Source organism: Ammodytes marinus (assembly GCF_949987685.1).
Source record: "Ammodytes marinus genome assembly, chromosome: 13".
In the NCBI taxonomy this organism is placed as follows: Eukaryota; Metazoa; Chordata; class Actinopteri; order Uranoscopiformes; family Ammodytidae; genus Ammodytes; species Ammodytes marinus.
In genome coordinates, this window is record NC_137217.1 from 16654813 (window position 1) to 16675572 (window position 20760).

At 42.0% G+C, this 20760-nt stretch overlaps 1 protein-coding gene across 3 annotated transcripts in view; it reads left to right on the forward strand.

The window, feature by feature from the left end:
- Positions 1 to 5456: 5456 nt before the first annotated feature.
- Positions 5457 to 20760, forward strand: part of LOC307259872 (protein 4.1-like) — a 28917-nt gene continuing 13613 nt past the window's right edge. The window contains exons 1-11 of one of the 3 annotated variants that reach the window (XM_080039911.1): positions 15635 to 15777; positions 15919 to 17052; positions 17546 to 17776; positions 17911 to 18132; positions 18267 to 18497; positions 18637 to 18867; positions 19004 to 19234; positions 19375 to 19599; positions 19736 to 19969; positions 20058 to 20300; positions 20464 to 20691. In XM_080039911.1, coding sequence (XP_079896037.1) covers positions 15636 to 15777; positions 15919 to 17052; positions 17546 to 17776; positions 17911 to 18132; positions 18267 to 18497; positions 18637 to 18867; positions 19004 to 19234; positions 19375 to 19599; positions 19736 to 19969; positions 20058 to 20300; positions 20464 to 20691 — 3352 coding nt within the window. In that variant the 5' untranslated portion in view covers position 15635. Of the gene's footprint in view, positions 7277 to 9253; positions 9542 to 9655; positions 9758 to 9871; positions 9991 to 10786; positions 11006 to 11267; positions 11356 to 11710; positions 11864 to 12398; positions 12497 to 14184; positions 14358 to 15634; positions 15778 to 15918; positions 17053 to 17545; positions 17777 to 17910; positions 18133 to 18266; positions 18498 to 18636; positions 18868 to 19003; positions 19235 to 19374; positions 19600 to 19735; positions 19970 to 20057; positions 20301 to 20463; positions 20692 to 20760 lie in introns of those variants that run through there. The other 2 variants (XM_080039912.1, XM_080039913.1) reach the window with 2 other exon arrangements.

The following is a 20760-nucleotide window of genomic DNA, read 5'->3' on the forward strand; positions in this document are numbered from 1 at the left end:
CATGTTAGAAATGGATTCAGAATTGCTCTCAGGGCAACCACAGTAAATCAATCAAGCTACTTCATTCTTTTCCCATGTCGGTTCATGTTACAGCATCAGGCTCACTGGCCATCTGTGCTTATTGATTAGTTTAGAGCTGGCTTCGGGATACTTTACTCAAGGACAAGATTGAAATAAACCTTTGGACACCCAAAACAGAATTTGTGATAACTGCGCTTCATTCAAAGTATGACCACGTACTTCAAACAACAATCTTGATTGCGTGTATTATTTTAAATAGATGTAAAGTCACTAGAAGACGATAGTCACCTACCCAATTTGTGAGTATTCACTAGTTTGCTGGGCAGGCTTGTGCGCATTAACTGAACATGCTAACAATTCCGCCAGGCACTTGTTAGCGTGTATGTTGGCATGTGTGTCTGCGTTTACTTAGATAGGTTTAGGGGAGCCACCATGTGGCTACAGGACTGATTGGCCTTTGCTTCATTTCTGTTGATTTTCAGCCAGGTAGGCGGGGCTCAGCATAAAACCATGAATCAGCACAGCTGATCGCTGCTGTGCTTTTGCCAGCTTTTCTCTCTCCCACACACACACAAAAGACAAACAGATGCACTCACAGCCAGAGAGAGAATCAGAGCGGAGGGAGACAGTGAGATGGATACTGTGGGCAGGTAGATAGATGCAGATAATCTGACTTGGTCACTTGGGGACTGATTAACTCTAAACTCCTTCTAAGTCCTTAAGCCTACTCTCAGTACTCAGGAAACATGCTTTCTTTTCATCCAAGTATTTCTACAGGGAAACGTTATCTGAATTAAGTTTAATTGTCAGTCAGTGACCAGTGTTGGTGAGAGGGGCAGTGAGTTCACTCAAAACAAATAAAATCTCTCCCTGCTATCTTAAAATAAATGGTTATTAGTGCAGTGTATTAGCAAATGTGCATCCCCAGCTGTGCACGCATGTATGCACATGTGCGTGTTATGTGCAGTACGCTGTGAACAGAAATAGATAGGAGCCCTGTGAAGGCTAACTAATGATTCCCTGCGTCCTGCACATATGTAGCTATTTATATTCTCAACCTCCTCCTCCTTCTCTGCGAGCTCTTCCTCATTCAGCCCTCACGTCTCATTTCATCTCACGGAAATAAACACACACACACACACACACACAGCAGACGGCACTGAGGCATCACAATAAAATGAAGGCTTTTATATCTCAGCAAACCTCTGAAAATGTATTTTTAAAACTAGAGACTTGGCTCAATGGGGAATTCCAGTACAGTTTCCTGTCGGCACGAGTTAAGTCATCGAGCTAGTTTAAATTCAAACTTGATATAGGAGCAAACTTGTACATTTAAGCATGTGAAATATAAATTTCCACAAAAGGCCAGTTATTCAACCTCCTATAATAAAGAGAAAAGGAAAATGTGACCTTTCCTTTAAGTGAGTCAAATCAAATTTTAAATAATCCTTTCTGTGGGGACATTAAATTCAAATTAAACGCCTCAGAAGCACTAAATGAAATCCTGATTCCACCTCAAGCCCTAGCGTTGGCACCTGATCCAACTGCTCTTTGCGAGCCCCATCTTGCCAGAGGGTGGCCTACTTCATCTATAATTTAGCTCATTAGTGAGACACTAATTATGTAGGATTGAGGGCAGGGTTTTTTTCTATTTGAAAGTACAGCAATATTTTAACTAATTACCTTCTCACCCCAAAAAATTTAGAAAGATACGCCTCTAAATATGAGAGATTGATGTTGTATCGAGAGATCCTGTGGTGTGTGGCTTGGCGCTGCCTCAATCAGTCATGGTGCAGGTCAGTCCTGCTCAGCTGGCTGATAGCAGAGATGTTAGATAGGCAACACAAAATGGAGGAGGCAGCAGACACAAGCTCAGCTGGTCCATTAGGAGCATGACTGTTTCCTGACAATCACAATTGAGATGACAGAGCATTAAAAGACCCCAGAGGAGCCCATGAGCATCGATGCATACCCGTGTGTGTGGTGACCTAGGGAGTAGGCCAGTGTGTGTGTGTGTGTTTGGGGTGTCTTGTGGGGGGAAGGGTTGGCAGGATTACTTATAGAGTGCAGCATAGTTATTGGTCACTGGACACAAACAATGGGAGGACTAAAGAGGATTTGGTCTGTGTGTGTGTACCCCCCACTCCCCTCCTCCTCCCCTGCTGTCCTGTGGTGCCAGTAGGAAGTGCATGGTATAGAGGGCCAGGCTGCACCCTTTGGGGCGGCCCTGTACATCTGGAAGATTGGCCTGTCTGCCTGTCTAGCATTTCCCCTCCCCCTACCCCAAACAAGGCAGGGTGGGACTTGAACTACATATGGAAGACACAAACACACAGCCCACATTAGGCACCAATTAGACAAGGACTTACGCTAGACGGGATGCAAATCGCCCTTATCGAACACAAACATTTATCGTGATTGTTAGCCACAGGAACCGATATATTTTGCTCAGGAGTGGTGTAGCATGATGGCATAATACCTGCGGCGTATTTGAGTTGTGTGATTTGATCAACGGGTTAGTAGTTTCTAAATATATTGGCTCTTTCTAGGGCTGCAACAATGAATCGATAAAATCGATTAAAATCGATTACTAAAAGCGTTGGCAACAAATTTGGTCGCGCGATTAATAAGTCACTTGCAGGCGCGGCACTGTTTACATCCAGCCGTCGACAGGTTCATGCACGCCCACAGCGAGCTATAGTGTGAGCGGCCACAGCTTGTATTTTGGTCATATCTAACACTGGACTGCAGGCCTATATAAAAGTGTTGTACCTTTGCTTTCATTGGGTTAAAAAAAAACTCCTTCAACTCAGTATCCGTCTAGTCCAAAAAAACTCTGTCAGCTGCTGCTGCTGCAGACGGTGTGCAGACGTGCTCACCGGAGAGTCGGCATCGGCGCATCAACAGTCATTCAAAGCAGCGGCAGTAATCACACAACCGAACGGTGTAGAAAGTCCCGTCAGTTAAAAATAGTGATCCAGATTTTAAATCCATGTTAAAATCGGAAGGATATAGAGCTAGTTAGCTTAAAAAAAGTAGCAAACATGTCAACTGTGATGTGTTCAGGCCGGCTCAGTAATATGATTGATGTGTTCAAATGCAACACAAAAAAAAAGAAATTTGAGATTTTGGCGAAACTTGTTTTCCCAGCAATATAAAATAGATAGTAAAGATGGAATTATGACCTGTTTAATGTCCTATCTTGAGCTATGATCATATCAGCAATTAAAGCAATAATACAAGTTCTATTTCAACAAAATAATAGAAAATTATCAATTGTGATATCAATAAAGACTTGGAGCGTTAAGGAGTCTTGAAAATGGTATCAATATCAATACAAATTAACGATCTCCTGTCATCTGAGAGAAATTAAGATGATTTAATTTTTTTAACCGTTAGTATTTACTGGTTAAAAATATTATCGGTTGACTGGTTTACCATGGACATCCCTTATACTGTATTTAAATGTATATCATACATTGTATGTTTTATTTTTGTGTTATCCCAGTTAAGTTTATTATTAATTTTTTATCATTTAATATTACTTTTAATAGTTCCGGGACGTTGGAGCAATAACACTTCAGTCTGCACTGTGAATTTGAAGTAATGTTCAGTTTTTGAATAAAGATGCGGCATTTACAAATGTTTATTTTTTTTTATCCGATTCATCGATTAATCGAAAAAATAATCGACCGATTAATCGATTATTGAAATAATCGTTAGTTGCAGCCCTAGCTCTTTCCCCTCGCCGCCTTCCACACCAGTAAATCAAAGTCGTGTTCATTAAACTCCAACTTGTTCTGAGACCGTGAATCACATCACTGTATATCATTGTAAAACGTTATACATTCTGACAGCGGTCAAACTTAACAGCTGCTCTGTTAAGTCGCAAAAAGCAGCATTTCTTAATACTAAATATTTGTTATCTATTGGCTGACGTATACCCTGATACTATACAGTGTCACTGTTGTTGAGAGATACTATCTGATATATTGGCCTACCCAAAAACAATTTTTAGGTTGTAATATGGGAATTAAGATATGGGAAATTGTCTAGGAAACCAATTTTAAAACTGTTAAATGCATAAAACAACCAGGCGGAAGTGTCTGTTTCTGATTTATAAGCACACTTAAATACACATCGAGAGTCTTTTGCACTGTCCAGTGTCCACAGTGGCCTCATCCACCAAGCAATAATAATATAATTGATTGATCGATCATTTTATCATCTCTTGCATATCCTCATATTGCCCAGTCCTAGTGCCTTAGAGGCATAGATGACCCTGGCGTGCATGATGGACTTGTTTGAGATGAGGAGCCAGGCATGCCTGGAGAGGATGATTAGGGCCATGCTAATATGCTGCTCCAGAGCAGAATGCCTCCTTTGTGTCAGGGAGATTTAATGAGTCTGTGATAGGCAGTATTGTGAGTTCACCCTCAGAACTCTATGTAGACACAGACACACTCTTCAACAAGGAAGGCTATTGTGTGATGAAGGGATGTTTGTGTATGTGTGCGTAAGTTTGTGTGTGTTTTGAATTGAAATATAATCTATGGGTGGCAGTTGGCTTCATGTTCTATGGAATAAATCTTATTTAGTTGGAGTAGGTGACTAACATAAAGCAGCAATGTAAATTACTTATTGTATGAATTGCTCTTGATTAGAGCATTGGCTAAAATTTTACAGAGTGGGAACAATGAAGCACACATACAGATTGCCCTATTTGCATGATAAAAGATCATATTTTCTATTATATCATCACCTTGTTTCGAGATAAATGATCCCGTCAGAAATGCAGGCTTTTTCTGTTCATATCGTTTACGCCAAAATGTTTTTTTTCTTTGTAGAGCTGCAATGAAGGATTCATCAAATTGTCGATCATTAAATGCACATAATTTCCATGATTAATCTAGTTGTTAGAACATTTCAGAGTGACTATTCCAATTTGTCAGAGTCCAAGTCTCAAATTGCTAGTCAAATGCAAAAAAATAATTAAAAAAAATTAAATTAACTTGCATGCAGTTTAAAAAAAACAAGGAATCCAGGACCGGTATATTTTTGCTTACAAATTATTATTATAATTTTTTTAAATAAATTGTTGGCTACATTTACCGTCAAACAATTCCTTCACTTATTGTTTCAGCTCTGGTTGTTTATCATAGTCTTTGAACATGAATGTTTGAGATTATTTGGTAAACAACACATTACGTATTCTTTCATATAGTACACCTTCTATGTATTAGATATTCCGGCCCTTCAAGGCACCAAGTCAGGTGTAATGTTTCCCACACACACAGGCTAAAAGTCCACTGCTCCTAATCTTGTTTGTTGTGTCCCAAATATAGCCCTCTGTGCTGCACCTTGGCCTTTGTCCACCTCTTGACTCCATTCTGTTCTCCTTCCCACAGTGGCTACCATGACAACAGAGGCAAGTGCAGTGAGCGAGGCAGACACTGAGGGCAAGCAGAAGGCCAGCGGTGCCGAACCCGTGCCCGAACCGGACAACAAGCAGAATCCAGAGGCGGCGGCAGCAACATCCAAGCCAGAGGGGGAGCCATCGAGCGAGAAGCCCCAGGAGCAGGCCCCTGAGCCTGGGCCCGCTGATGTAGCTGCCTCCACCGAGGAGGAGCAGCTGAAACCTCGTACTCGCACATCTGCCGGCAAAGGCCTGTCTCGCCTCTTCTCCTCTTTCCTCAAGCGGCGCTCACAGTGCTCGGAGGGAGAAGGCTTTGAGGCAGAGAGAGCCGGGGAGGAGAAGGCAGACGAACAGGAGAAAGCCGACAAGGCAGAAGAGAAGAAGGAGGAGGAGGAGGAGGAAGAGGTGAAAAGTGAAGAGAAGGAAGCGGCTAAAGCACAAGTGGAAAAGCCCGAGGTTAAAGAAGTGAAGAAGACAGAAGTAGAAAAAGTAGAACCAAAAGAGGAGAAGAAGAAAGAGGCAGAAAAGGTTGAGAAGAGGGGCAGTAAAAAGAAAAAGAAAGAAGCCAAGAAGAAGGCAGAGAAAAAGGATGAGGAGAAGGTGAAAAAAGAGGAGCAAAAGACAGAGAAAAAGGTGAAACCGGACGAGGAGAAAAAGGAAGAGCAAACAGTGAAAATAGAAGAGCAAAAGGAGGACGCGGAGGCACAGCAGAGTGTAGAAAAGGAAGAGCAAACATCCGAGGCAAACGAAAAAGAAAAGGAGACTGCTGCTGAGGTTAAAGAAAAGGAGAGCAAGGAGGAGGAAAACATTGACAAAAAGGTTGCAAAGAAAAAAGACAAGGAGGGAAAGTTAAAGAAGAAGGAAGAGGAAAAAGCAAAGAGGAAAGCAGAGGAAGAAGAAAGGGTCAAGAAGAGAGAAGAAGAGAAAGCAAGGAAAAAAGAGGAAGAAAGGACAAGAGAAGCGGAAAAAGCAAAGAAGAAAGAAGAGGAACAGGCCAAAAAGAGGGAGGAGGAAAAAGCTAAAGAGGAGAAGGCGAAAGAGGAGTTAAAGAAGAAAGAAGAGGAGAAAGCAAATGAGGAGTTAAAGAAGATAGAAGAAGAGAAAGCAAAGGAGGAATTAAAAAAGAAAGAGGAGGAGAAAGCACAAGAGGACTCAAAGAAAAAAGAAGAGGAGAAAGCAAAAGAAGAAGAGGACTCAAAGAAAAAAGAAGAGGAGAAAGCAAAAGAGGAATTAAAAAAGAAAGAGGAGAAAGCAAAAGAGGAATTAAAAAAGAAAGAGGAGAAAGCAAAAGAGGAATTAAAAAAGAAAGAGGAGAAAGCAAAAGAGGAGTCAAAGAAAAAAGAGGAGAAAGCAAAAGAGGAATTAAAAAAGAAAGAGGAGAAAGCAAAAGAGGAATTAAAAAAGAAAGAGGAGAAAGCTAAAGAGGAGTCAAAGAAGAAAGAGGAGAAAGCAAAAGAGGAATTAAAAAAGAAAGAGGAGAAAGCAAAAGAGGAGTCAAAGAAAAAAGAAGAGGAGAAAGCAAAAGAGGAATTAAAAAAGAAAGAGGAGAAAGCAAAAGAGGAGAAAGCAAAAGAGGAATTAAAAAAGAAAGAGGAGAAAGCAAAAGAAGAGGTAAAGAAGAAAGAAAAGGAGGAGGGAAAAAAAGAAGAAAAGCAAAAGAAGGAAGAGGTGAAAGGGAAGAAAAAAGAAAAGGGGAAAAAGAAAGGGAAGAAGGAGGCCAAAGACCCAAGTGAGGAGGAGGTGAAAGCACCGATTGCCGCTCCAGAGCCCGAGCTTAAAACTGAGCCTGACACTGAACAGGCTCCTGATCAGCACTCCATCAGCAGTGGAGAGACACAGGTGGGTGTCGCACTGACAAATATTAAACCTAGAGTGGTGGTTTGTATCCACAAATCTGCTCTCTTGTCAAGAGTTAGATGAGTAGAATGATACCAGTTCAGTATTTGTGCATTTAAAAGGTGGCGTCTGATTCTGGAAAGCAATTGTTGTTGACAAAATCAGTGAATATTTCCTCACAATCCTCTACATCCGTACTGTGTGTACGCTGAAAACAAAATCTGGTGCTAACACACAGCCTATGCTTTGTAAACTGGTATGTAAACTAGGGCTGGCCCGAATTATTCGAATACTCGTTCGGAAAATTAGTATTCAGAGCTTAAATTAGTATTCGGAGCTTCGTTTATATATATAATGTCATCAAATAATTTTATATTTGGATATAAAAGTTAGTAATATTGTAGTAGTAGTAGTAGTAGTAGGGCTGTGTCAAAAAATATCGATATATTGCGATACTTAGTTTCCCGATATCAGTATCGATTTTTATATCAAAATATCGATTTTTTTTTTATACATTTTTTTATGATTTTTTTTTTTTTTTTTTGCTTTTCAAGGCTTTATTGACAGTGCAGATATACAGATATGAAGTGGGGCAGAGAGGGAATGAAACAACCACGGGTCAGATTCAAACCCATGTCTGCTGTCAGGCCTGAGCCTCTAGGATACTGACTATTGAAGTTAGATCAGTTTTGTTTATAAAAATACTTAAGATTCACTGTGTCACAAAAGCACACTGATGTGTTTTCATTTTCATTGTGTCCTGTACAGTTAGTACAAGAGTGAATTGGATTTGTTATTTTGATGTTATGGCAGCTGCAGCAGTGTTTGATAATTTGCCAAAACCAAAAAAAAGGAAGAAAAATAGTAAAGGAAGTTGTGAATGAAATAGTTTTGACTTCATTTGTCTGTACAATTATCACTATATTGTGCTGTTATGTTTGACAAGGCAACTTGTTTATGGAATATCGCAATATATCGTGATATATCAAGATACGCAATATATCGTGATATATCGTATTGTGACCAGTGTATCGTGATACGTATCGTATTGCGAAGTCCTTGACGATACCCAGCCCTAAGTAGTAGTAGTAGTATTGTTCATTTAGGAGGATATTACATCACTTAAGTGTCATAGCGCATCCATTACTTCACCTCCGAGCGCGTAAATCTTCAACAAAATATGCAGATACTGTCAAAATCGGTTCCAGGGAGTATATAGGGATTATTAACGTTTTTTTTATTTTTATTTTTTTATGTTGTTTTTGATGGTGTGTTTTTCTGGAACGAATATTCGCTCGGAAAAACCAACGAATATTCGAAGCCTGAAAAATGGCATTCGGGCCAGCCCTAATGTAAACAAAGGTGGCCCACAGTACACAGTCTGCACAGGTAGCGTATCGTCAGGAGATATTCAATGATTTTGACAACAGGCAATCTCCAAAATTGCTGACTCCATCTTTATACAAGGCTGCAGCCAGTTTCCGCCTGATTCCATGCTAAGGCTAACTGACTTCTGGTGTAGCATATATCTTATTTAATGGTCCGATATAAGAGCTTTATAAAGTTTCTCATCTAAATCCTTACAAGAAAGCAAATATCTACTATAATAATGTGTGTGACATGTTAACAAAGGACTCATAAAAAACTTCAGATCCCCACTGTATACAAACTCATGCTGCATATTGGATTCTAGCAGAGAAGCACATGTTTTTTCTTCAAATTAATTTTTTATGATGTGGACAGCTTGCTCACCGAAGTAACTGTGCTGGTGTGAGCTGAAACCTTGGTCTCAAACACAAATGCCAGACTGAACTAAAGCTGACATCAACAGCACAATATTTGCTGTTCACTAAGATCTGTAGTAATGTTAATTATAGCGCTGTCGTCACTAAAAAATAAAAATAAATGTACGTTGTGCCCTCCCACATTCTTCCCATTTGTATTTAACTTGAGTTTGTAAATGTCTCGTGATCACTCTAGCTGCAGGCTCAAGAGGAACACAAGGAAGAAGCTGCCATAAAGAAGGAGCCTGATGCAGCGGAGCAAGTGAAGGAGGAGGAAACCCAGGAAAAAGAGGAAGAGGCAGCAGAAGAGAAGAAAGAAGCCAAAGGAGAGGAGAAGGCAAAGGAGGAGGTGACGAAAGAGAAGCCTGTAAAAGAACAGAAGACAGAGAAGAAAGCAGAGGAAGCCAAAGGCTCCAAACGTCAGAAAACCATGCAATGCAAAGTCACCTTACTGGATGACACTCAGTTTGAGTGTGAGCTTGATGTAAGTGAACTACCACATGATACAATGTAATGGCTATCACCCTTGTTAAAGATTGGTATGGTTATGAAGACTGATTTAATAGCTCACTCGTCTGTGTCTCCCTTTCTCATGCAGAAACATGCCAAAGGCCAAGAACTTTTAACAAAGGTGTATGACCATGTCAACCTGCTGGAGAAGGATTACTTTGGCCTTGCTAACTGGGAAACAACAAACAAGGTGGGTTTTTCCACTAGTTTCTCTTCAAATGCTTTAACATATTAGAAATGGCAATGACGAAAAATCAGTTGTGAGCCAGTTGGTTGACCCCCCCCCCCCCCTCATTTCTTGCAGACATGGTTGGAAGCCACCAAAGAGATACGGAAACAGGTTTCTGGTGCCGTGTACGAGTTCACCTTCAGTGTGAAGTTCTACCCTGCCGATCCAGCACAACTTACTGAAGACCTCACCAGGTAAACAGCTCAAGTCTGAAAGTAAAAGCTGGGTTTTTGGGGAAATCTGCTGCTAATTTTTTTCTTTTTTAAGTTTGGTCAGAGCAAGGGCTAGCCATGTAACCCTGCTTCCCGTCTTCATGCTGAAGTATGCTTAATCCCCTTTTAAGGTGCGAACACACTGCACTCCGGGCGGCCATCGGCGGCTAGGGCGGCCGCCGCAGGAGTTGAGAAAATTTAACTTTTTGCCGCCGGCCGTGCGGCGATGGCCAATCAGCGTTGAGCACCTCCCGACGTCACTCACTTCGGGACGACGGACAGAGGAAATTAAGATGGATGAAAACATAATAGTCACAGTTTGCTCCCATACGTTCTGTGAATAGCCTCTGTGTCTGTTGCCTGCTGTGTACAGCTATGAGTTTTGCTTTATGAACCAAGTTATCACCGGTTAGCTTGGGTAAAGCACCATCAGCACAGCAGACTGGTCCCCTCAGCACCGGTTAGCACCAGTACCAGCATATCCTCAGAGTAGAGAAGGCTACTCTGGTCGGGCGGCGGACACAATATGACCCAATATGATCACGCGGTGCGGAACCTGCGATTCGCGTGCATTGTGTTCGCACCTTTAGGCTTAAGAATTATTTTCAGTTTAGACATGAGAATGTTCTTTTAACTCAAGAAAGTGCATATTTATTTACATCAAATGCCATGACTACAGTACAATCCTATGTTGTCTCATAAAAGATGGAATACCATTTTTTCTTTGTTTTTAACATCTTCATAACTGAGCAAATATGTTTCTTTCTCTTATCTTCAGGTACTTCCTGTGTCTCCAGCTGAGGAAGGACATTATGCTCGGTGTTCTTCCCTGTTCCTTTGTTACACTGTCCATGCTGGGCTCCTACGCAGCCCAGTCAGAGCTTGGTGAGTACGACCCAGAGCTCCACGGAACAGACTATGTTAAGGATCTGAGTCTGGCTCCCGGACAGAGCAAAGAGCTGGAGGAGAAAGTGATGGAGCTGCACCGCACATACAGGTAATACAAAGAGGACGGCCATTGATTGGAGCAACACATAGTGATGGAGATTTTTTTAGTTAACACATTATTTACATCAAGTTTAATTTAGTTTGAGTAAGCACAATTCAGCAGATGTAAACTGTGAAAGACCTCTGTGTCTCCCGTGTTTATTTAAATGTATATATGTATCTGTTTAAATAGATTTTTGACGAGTACTTAAGTTAATCCTGACAATAAAACATAACTTTAAAAAGACCCTTCACATCTGTGCCTTTTCCAGGTCAATGAGTCCAGCACAAGCAGACATGTTGTTTCTGGAAAATGCCAAAAAACTTGCCATGTATGGAGTTGACCTGCACCAAGCCAAGGTAGGGTTTGAATTATGTTACCTGTTTAAATATAGTTTAGTGTTGTATTGAAATATGTGCAGGTTTTTCCTGTTAATTCAAAAACGCTCATTTTGAAACTGCGTGTCATTATTTTGCAACACCATGCTTGTGTTACACCAGCAGCATCCAGATTTTAATTACAAAATTGATGTCAGCCCTCTTTCATAAAACAAAGAGGGATTAGAAACATTTCAAACTCCATGACCTCAAAATCCATGTACTTATAGTGTGAGAAAGTCTGCCTCCCAGTGACTGTTTATCGTTAGTGCGGGGTCAGGGTGACTGTGAAGTGATACACTATCACAACCGTTTCATCCTGCTTTCGTGTATGCAGGATCTCGATGGCGTTGACATTACACTGGGGGTTTGCTCCGGTGGTCTGATGGTTTACAAGGACAAGCTGAGGATCAACCGTTTCCCTTGGCCCAAAGTGCTCAAGATCTCTTACAAACGCAGCAGCTTCTTTATCAAAATCAGGCCGTCAGAGGTAAATCTGAATTTACATTTTCCCTTCTCATGAAGTCCTATATGTATGTTTTTCTTATCCTTCTGCCCCAACATGTATCCTAAACCCTTATCCACCTTTCTGACTAATTAAATATAAATTAACTGATGGTTTTACTCTGTATGTCCCTGTATTTAATCTAACATTTTATTAGATTTGTAATGTTTTTGTTGCATTATAATCCCATTGTTGTATTTCATGGTATCATTTTTCATGTTTGCCGGTGTGTAAAGCCTATGGTCACTTTGTATTTTAATTTTGGCATAGACTTAACTTAACTCCACAACTACATTAAAATTAACTTAATTCATCAAAAATAATATTAACTGCAATTGCAGTTTTGATTCTGGACATCTCTGTACATTTGCTAATTTAAAATGTAAAAGTTTTTCATAAATAAGATATTTCTTATCGTGATTTTACAAGCCGTCTTTCTTTTGGAGAATTGTATGTTTATGCCATCAACATAAGGTCATTATATCTGACCTTGCCTTTTTATGTGTTTCTTCACCTGCAGCAGGAACAGTATGAAAGCACAATTGGCTTTAAACTGCCCAACTACAAAGCCTCCAAGAAGCTGTGGAAAGTTTGTGTCGAAAACCATACCTTCTTCAGGTAAGACCACGTCATTCTTGCCTTAAAGCCACTACGAGTAACATGGTCCGTTGGCGGCCCCTTTGGACAAAAGCGGTAGTAATTTTATGACGCCCGCTGTCGCAAAGCTGTTTTCTAGCTTGTGCCAGGCGTGCGAGTGTGAACTGAGAAGGGCGCAATATAGTGCATGTCCATGTGTTGAAAGTGTGAGGGCACGGACTCTTTTCGGCTCCGTGAGAGTGGTTTTGACACTGCATTAACTAATGCCAGTCAGTGCTACACACACCTGATTGCAATGAGTTGATGCAGTGTCACCTAACTACTCTCTCTCACGGAGCTGAAAGATTACGTGTCCTCAAAGAAAGCGAATGAACGAGAGACGGCAGTTAGTATGGATCACGATGAGGTAATGTGTTTGTGTTGTTGATGTAAATAATGACTATTTCAGATAATGGTTATCTGATGATGGTGAAGCAAAGCAAACTTTGTGTTAGTACCAACCGCTCATTCATTTAGGAGTAAACACTGCAGTCTAGTTCGCTCCCGTGAAATTGTATACATGTTGCTTGGCAACGCCCTCGTCCCGCCCGTAGCCTATATCACTTTCCCTTTTAGCTTTTCTTCATTGCATTCTCTTTTTTTTCTTTGATGGTTCAGCCCCGTTATCAGTCATTATGACGACAAAATTGTTCTGTTGTACTCTGTGTAAGAAAGCAATGATGCACTGTGCCCAAGACAAATTTCCCCACTGGGACAATAAAGTTGAACCTAACCTAAAGTTGAACCTAACCTAAATAACTGTCTCAAACGAGGCTCCCGCCCCCCTTCCCTCACCTGGAGTGATAGGCTTCTCAAATCGCGTTGCTGCGCCACACTGAAATCTGCGACCAATACGGATATGTGACCATAGAGCCTGCACGAGCGAACCGAAAATCGGACTGGGTGTACGACCAGACCAAAAGCAGTAATAAAAACTATATAAAAACGTCTTTCTTTCCACTGATGGTCTCGCACTGTGCCCAAGACAAATTTCCCCACTGGGACAATAAAGTTGAACCTAACCTAAAGTTGAACCTAACCTAAATAACTGTCTCAAACGAGGCTCCCGCCCCCCTTCCCTCACCTGGAGTGATAGGCTTCTCAAATCGCGTTGCTGCGCCACACTGAAATCTGCGACCAATACGGATATGTGACCATAGAGCCTGCACGAGCGAACCGAAAATCGGACTGGGTGTACGACCAGACCAAAAGCAGTAATAAAAACTATATAAAAACGTCTTTCTTTCCACTGATGGTCTCGTTTGCTGTAAAAGGTAATTTATGATTATCAGAGGAAACATGAGGCTGTTTAAAAGATATTTAAATGTTACTCGTAGCTGCTTTAATCTGAATGACATTTTCCTGCTTGGAAACAGAGGTCATTCTTAGGTTCTCTCTCCATCCCCTAGATAATTAGCTAATTGTTCTGCAACATAAGCCCTATATTAGCTCCCTGGCAGTTCAACCACAGAAAATCTACACAATCATGGTCCCTCTCCTTCGAATTAAACCTCAGAGGTTTTGACTACTTTAGAGGTGAAAGCTTGTGCTTAGGGAATTGTATATATGATGTGATATTGTCTTATTTGTATTGGATTTCCTGTTAATAATTTTCACGTCAAATTGCATATTGAGGAGTGAAAATTAAATTAATGTTTTTTGTCCCTCAGGGTTCCAACAGTAGAGCCCCCTTCATCGCGGCGCTTCCTCGCCTTGGGATCCAAGTTCCGGTACAGCGGGCGTACTCAGGCCCAGACACGCCAGGCCAGCTCCATGATCGACCGCCCAGCCCCTCGCTTCACACGCTCTGCCAGCAAGAGGCTGTCCCGTAATCTAGATGGAGGTATGTACAAGTGTGTGTGTGAGCCCGCTGTGGAATCATCATATCGTCTGTGTATCTTGGTAAAGCTCTCTCTGACTTGTTCTGCTCTTGTAGCTGGAGAGGAAACTCTCCAGTTCCTACAACAACTTTCAGCATCAACCAGGTCTGAGTTTGATGATTGGTGGCTGATGCTGATGGGTGACCGACCCCAGCCTTCTCCCGAATTCCCAGGTACCAGGAACTGTGTGGAACTGCACCAGCGCTCTTTGGCATTTCTTCAGCATTTCTTTTTAATACCCGCTTGCAAACAGGCTTATCACATCATTTAACATGGCAATCCGTTCTGTCTCATTTGCTTTCTTGCTGTAAACCTTTGAAAAGATCTGTGCTAACAGGTCTGTTAGCCGCGGCACCAGCTGACACGTGGGTAATGTCACCCATCTTGTACTTTCCCTGGAACGATCCCCGGGTATCTTTGGTCACTGTGAAGTCTGAAAGCAAAAGCAAAGAGTTTCCTCATATTCAGAAGTCGCTGCTTGATGTGTGTTGCAACAATGGCTTTTGCTTTCTTGTAGCTTGTACTTTTATCTTCAACATCTTAACCGACTTACTCACTCATCACTGCCCCAGTGGACTTCATTAAATCAGGATAAAGCTGGAACTCTTTGAAAAATTCACTGCCAGTTTTTCATTTTTAGTCTGTTCTTGTTCTGGAGGAAGGCATGCTTCATTCAGCCTTGTACTAACCTCAGTTTACCAGACTAAGAGTTGTCTTGTACAAATGCTTGGCATCTGCCCCGGTCAGAAAACTGAAGCATTCACAGTGGGCCGCCAACTCTCCAGCAGACATCATTGCATAACGGCCCTCGTCATCTCTTCACAGCCGGAGGGTCTGATCAGATTTCCACTCTGTCTTGGGAAGAGGGGCAGTTTGTTCGCACAGTCACAGTCACCCAGCAGGACACTGAGACTTGGCAGACAGGCTCTCAAACCATCAGCCAGACAGCCAGTCAGCTGTGGCAGGAGCTGGCATCTGATGAGCAACAGCAGAGGAGACAGGAAGACGAGTGGTCTGCTCTGCTCCGTCGTCACCCTCCTTTTCCACTTGTCCCACCCTTTGATTTAGCCCAACAGCCAGGTATTTTCACTTTTGATGCTCGACCGTGGTTCTTTAGCAGTTTGCTTTGAGGAAATCTGAACCTAGAAATCTCTTAATCTTTCATTTTGACAAACATTTGCAGTGCAACATTTGTGTGTGTTCTTCATCTGGTATGAAATTTCTCAGAAATGTTTCTTTAAATGTTGTCAGCTAAGCTCAGCTTGGCAAAAATTAGCTCTTTGGACAGGCTACTGCAACCGTCACTGACACAGCAAGACGATTGGTTCATCTCCTTTGACCGCACCTCTGGCCTCTCTTCCCTTGAGTGTGCTGACGAAGAAGGTAGGTGTCTGTGGAAATATGGCCGCAAATGTTTGAGCAGACATAAATTGCACCCTTTAACAGCCTGCAATAAGAATCAAATTCTCATTCTAATGTATTTCATTGTTTTTAATGTTTTACTTTCCCTTTCACTCCCCCTAGCCCTAGCAGCTCCGCTAGCTCAGCTCCAGCTCAAGAAGAACGTTGAGCAGGGTATGCATGTGGTAGAGCAGCATCTGTCCAAAGAGGAGACCATTGAGAGGCTGCAGGAAACAGTGTTCACAGTAGACCTGATCATAGAGGAGGATGTTTTGGAAAAGAGGCTGAGAGAAGTTAGAGATCTAGAGGAAAGGCTCCAAGAAGTGGATGAGATAGCAGAGATAATCCAAGAAGTAATAGAAGAGGAATTGGGTAAGGAAGAGGTAGAGAAGTTAATTCAGGAAGAGGCGGAACGTGAAGTACGAATGCATGTTGAAGGTAGAACGGAAACGCTGGTGAAGACATCTGTGTGGAGAATAGAGGGAACAGGGGAGGATGAACTGGAAGAGCAGATAAAGCAGGTGTTTTTCAAAGGCTTGTTGCCTGAAGAAGAAGGGGCTGAGGTAACCGAGGTAAAGGATGACAGTCTCTTAGATGAGAGCTTGAGAGGCAAGCTACGCCATATTGAAAAGGAATGGCAAGACAAGTTAAAGGAGGAAGAGGTGGAACATGAAGTACGAATGCATGTTGAAGGTAGAACAGAAACGTTGGTGAAGACATCTGTGAGGAGAATAGAGGGAACAGAGGAGGATGAACTGGAAGAGCAAATACAGCAGGTGTTTTTAAAAGGCTTGTTGCCCGAAGAAGAAGGGGCTGAGGTAAAGCAAGAGAACTACAAAGAGGTGGCAGCCAAGAGTCTCTTAGATGAGAGCGTGGGAGACAAGCTAAGCCAAATAGAAAAGAAATGGCAAGATGAGGTGGAGGAGAAGATGTCCGGCGTTGCAGGTACCACCTCTGTGGTAACATACCAGAAGGTGGAGCGTAGGATTAAGAAGAGGGTGACTATCGTAGACGAGAGGGGGAAGCAGCAGGAAGAAATGGAGGATCTGACATTACACTGGCCTGTTGCCGGTGGGATGTCAGAAGAGAGGCTAGAGAAAGGGGAAACGTGGCGCAAGACAGAAATACAGCAGGAGACAACTGAGAGAAGAGTCACAGAGAGTCTTCAGACTGAGGATCAAGCTCAAGTGATAAATAATGATGCCTGGTTCATACTTTTTGACCGCGGACCATACAAAGCTGTTTTCAAACCACCAGGTACAGTATGCCATTTTGCAAATCGCTTTAAATCTTACTTATGTCTCTAATACTGTTATATCCATACACATTCCTTCTCTAATACTTTTTGTGTATTGTTCATATTAACAACTAATTGGTCACACTTTGTGTTGAAAGTGTTGAGTCCACAAAACCTAATTTAGATTAAACTGACAACAAAAGTTAATGGATAATGTTTTGATCGCGCTTCCCTTTCTGTTGATTAAATACAGCTTAACATTTATGAAGAAGTTGTCTTTGCTGGGTTTAGTTCTGGGTTATATCCAGTCGAGTGAAAGTAGTGACATGCCCAAAGTAGTGTGCACCAAAATACCAACATTAACATATTGACTACTTTTCCTGAAATTGTACTTTTCAGTACTGCACTAAACCTCTATACCTTGAGAAATACTGTGTCCTGCTTCTCTTAGCCTTTTGCTCTGCACGTTTGCCCCCGTGTTAAAAGATTCCGTGTCTTTACTGTCATCATTAGTCCATACCGTGGAGGGTGCTCAGCAGGATGAAGGGGTATATTTCACCTCCACGACTGAGATAACAACAGTTGAGGAGAAAGCACAGGTTATAGTGGAAGAGAGAACAGTCAAGGAAGAGGAAATGTGGCGTATACCAGGGATCCTGCAACTGCAGACCGTCACAGACAGAGATGATGACTGGTTTGTGTTGCTGAATGTGATTGCCAGAGAAACGTCCTACGTACCACCAGGTACTGCCAAAATCTGTGTGTGCTGCTTTTCAAAACAGCTTTGGCTCTCTTGTGCTTTATTTTATTTTGTCACTTACAGGAAGTGTGTATTAAAGCCTGTGTTAAAAAGACTCTCCTGATTGTACTTACATCAGTTACCTTGAGGGGAAGAGACCCGGCGGATGCAGAAAGTATTGTCTCTGAGGCTGTAACTGCAGCCTATGAGGAGATTAGAGTAGTATCTGAAGAGAAAAGGATAATAGAAGAGGCACCAATATATCTTCAAGAAATCCCACAACAGCCAGTGACAGACAGAGATGATGACTGGTTTATGCTTCTGGATGTTATTGACAGAGAAACGGCATACGTACCACCAGGTACTGGCAAAATCCTTTTGTGCTGCTTTTCAAAACAACTTTGGCTCTCGTGTGCTTCATTTTTGCATGTCATATACAGGAATGGAGCAGTACTGCCCGTGTTAAAGACTTTCTCTTGTTTTTACTTACATCAGTTACCTTGAGTGGAAGAGAACTGGCGGATGCAGAAAGTGTTGTCTCTGAGGCTGTAACTACAGCATTTGAAGAGAATAGAGAAGTAGATGTAGCCCCTGAAGAGATAAAGATAATAGAAGAAGCACCGATATATCTACAAGAAATTCCACAACCCCCTGTGACAGACAGAGATGATGACTGGTTTGTGTTGCTGGATGTAATTCCCAGAGAATCATCTTACGTACCACCAGGTACTGCTAAAAGTCTTTTGTGCTGCTTTTCAAAACAACTTTGGCTCTTGTGTGCTTTATTTAGTTTTTGCTTGTCATATAGAGGATGTGAGTGTTGCTGCCCGTGTTAAAGACTTTCTCTTGATTTTACTTACATCAGTTACCTTGAGTGGAAGAGAACCGGCGGATGCAGAAACGGTTGTCTCTGAGGCTGTAACTGCAGCCTATGAGGAGATTAGAGAAGTGGAAGTTGTAGCAGAGGAGAGGAAGGTCATTGAAGAAGCACCGATATATCTACAAGAAATTCCACAACAGCCAGTGACAGACAGAGATGATGACTGGTTTGTGTTGCTGGATCTTATCCCCAGAGAATCACCTTACGTACCACCAGGTACTGCTCAAAGTCTTTTGTGCTGCTTCTCAAATCAACCTTTGCTCTTGTGTGCTTCATTTTGTTTTTGCTTGTCATATGAGGAAGCGTGTATTACTGCCTGTGTTAAAAAGACTCCTGATTTTGCTTACATCAGTTACCTTGAGTGGAAGAGACCCTGTGGATGCAGAAAGTGTTGTCTCTGAGGTTGTAACTGCAGCCTTTGAGGAGACTAGAGAAGTGGAAGTTGTAGCAGAGGAGAGAAAGATAATAGAAGAAGCACCGATATATCTACAAGAAATCCCACAACAGCCAGTGACAGACAGGGATGATGACTGGTTTGTGCTGTTGGATGTTATTGCCAGAGAGACATCATATGTACCACCAGGTATTGCTATAAGTCTTTTGTGCTGCTTCTTAAAACAGCTTTGGCTCTCTTGTGCTTTATTTTGTTTTCGATTGTCATATAAAGGAAGGCAGTCAAAAAAAAATGTTTAAAAGACTTTCTCCTGACTTTACTTTTATCAGTTACCACAATGGGAAGAGACCCAGCATATGCAGAACGTGTTGTCTCTGTGGCTGTAACTGCAGCCTATGAGGAGATAAGAGAAGTACCACCTGAAGAGATAAAGATAATACAAGAGGCACCAATATATTTACAAGAAATCCCACAACCCCCAGTGACGGACAGAGATGATGACTGGTTTGTGCTGCTGGATGTCGTTCCAAGAGGAAAATCATACATACCCCCAGGTATCTCCTCAATCCCAATAACTGCTTCACGGCTTTATCAAAGCAAGCAATTATCCTGAGCTTTGCAGACGCTCGTTATACCTAAATCCCCTGTATTGTCCATAGTGTCTGAGGATTTTTATCTCCCTTGTCTTAGTTGCTGTCGCACAGCATAAGCGTGAGGTGTCTCGTGAAGAACGTGTCTCTAAGGTTCAAATGACCAGCGTTGAGTGGAAAGAAAGAAAAGAAGTTGTGGTAGAAGACACAGACATGAAACAAGTGCTGAGAGAAAGGCTTGCGGTGTCACCGCCACAGGCCGTGAGAGAGATGGAAGATGACTGGTTCTTGATGTTCGATGTTCTCGCTAGAGAACCATCATTTGTACCACCAGGTACTGTCCACTTTCCCTCCAATCTCACTATGGAGACATACGAGTTAAGTATATCTGTTGCAATACTTACTGTTTTTTTTTAAATTAGTTTCCATGGCCGAGTACGTTCGGGTTTATCCTGAGGACGGCATTTCTACTGTGGCTGAAACGATAACCATAGAGTCCAGGAAGCTGGTGGTTGTTGAAGAGATTGTGGTGCAGAGGGAGGAAAAGAAGCTTCCCAAGCTAATCATTCCTGAGCAGAGAATATCCCAGCCAGTCATTCAAAGAGATGACGACTGGTATCTTCTGCTGGATGTTGTTCCCACAAAAACTACTTCCGTTCCTCTAGGTACCCATAGTCTTCAGATGTCTCTTTCAGAATTCTCTCTCAAACATCATATAATGTTACTCCTTGCCACTTGTTACATTCCTGCAGCTTTAAGGGTCAAACATTTGTTTGATGGTTATGCAAGTGTCGCTCAGCATCTTTGACTCTTGTCTGTTTGTGGCAGTGGATCCTGTTAAGATTATCCCGGATAAGAGAGAGACAGTTGAGGTGACAACCCTAGAGACTTCAACATTGAAGAAGATGATAATTGCTGTGGACAAATGGCAAGATGAGACAAGTCTGTCCAAAATTAGACCTAGCCAAATTGCACCACCATCAGAGAGAGAAGGAGTGCATGATTGGTTTTTGCTGTTTGACATCAATCGTGAAAAGCCCGCTTTCACACCACCAGGTACATTTCACTGCAGAATGTAGTCTGCACACACTGTGCCAAACCAAGTGATCTTAAGTTGTGGCAAAA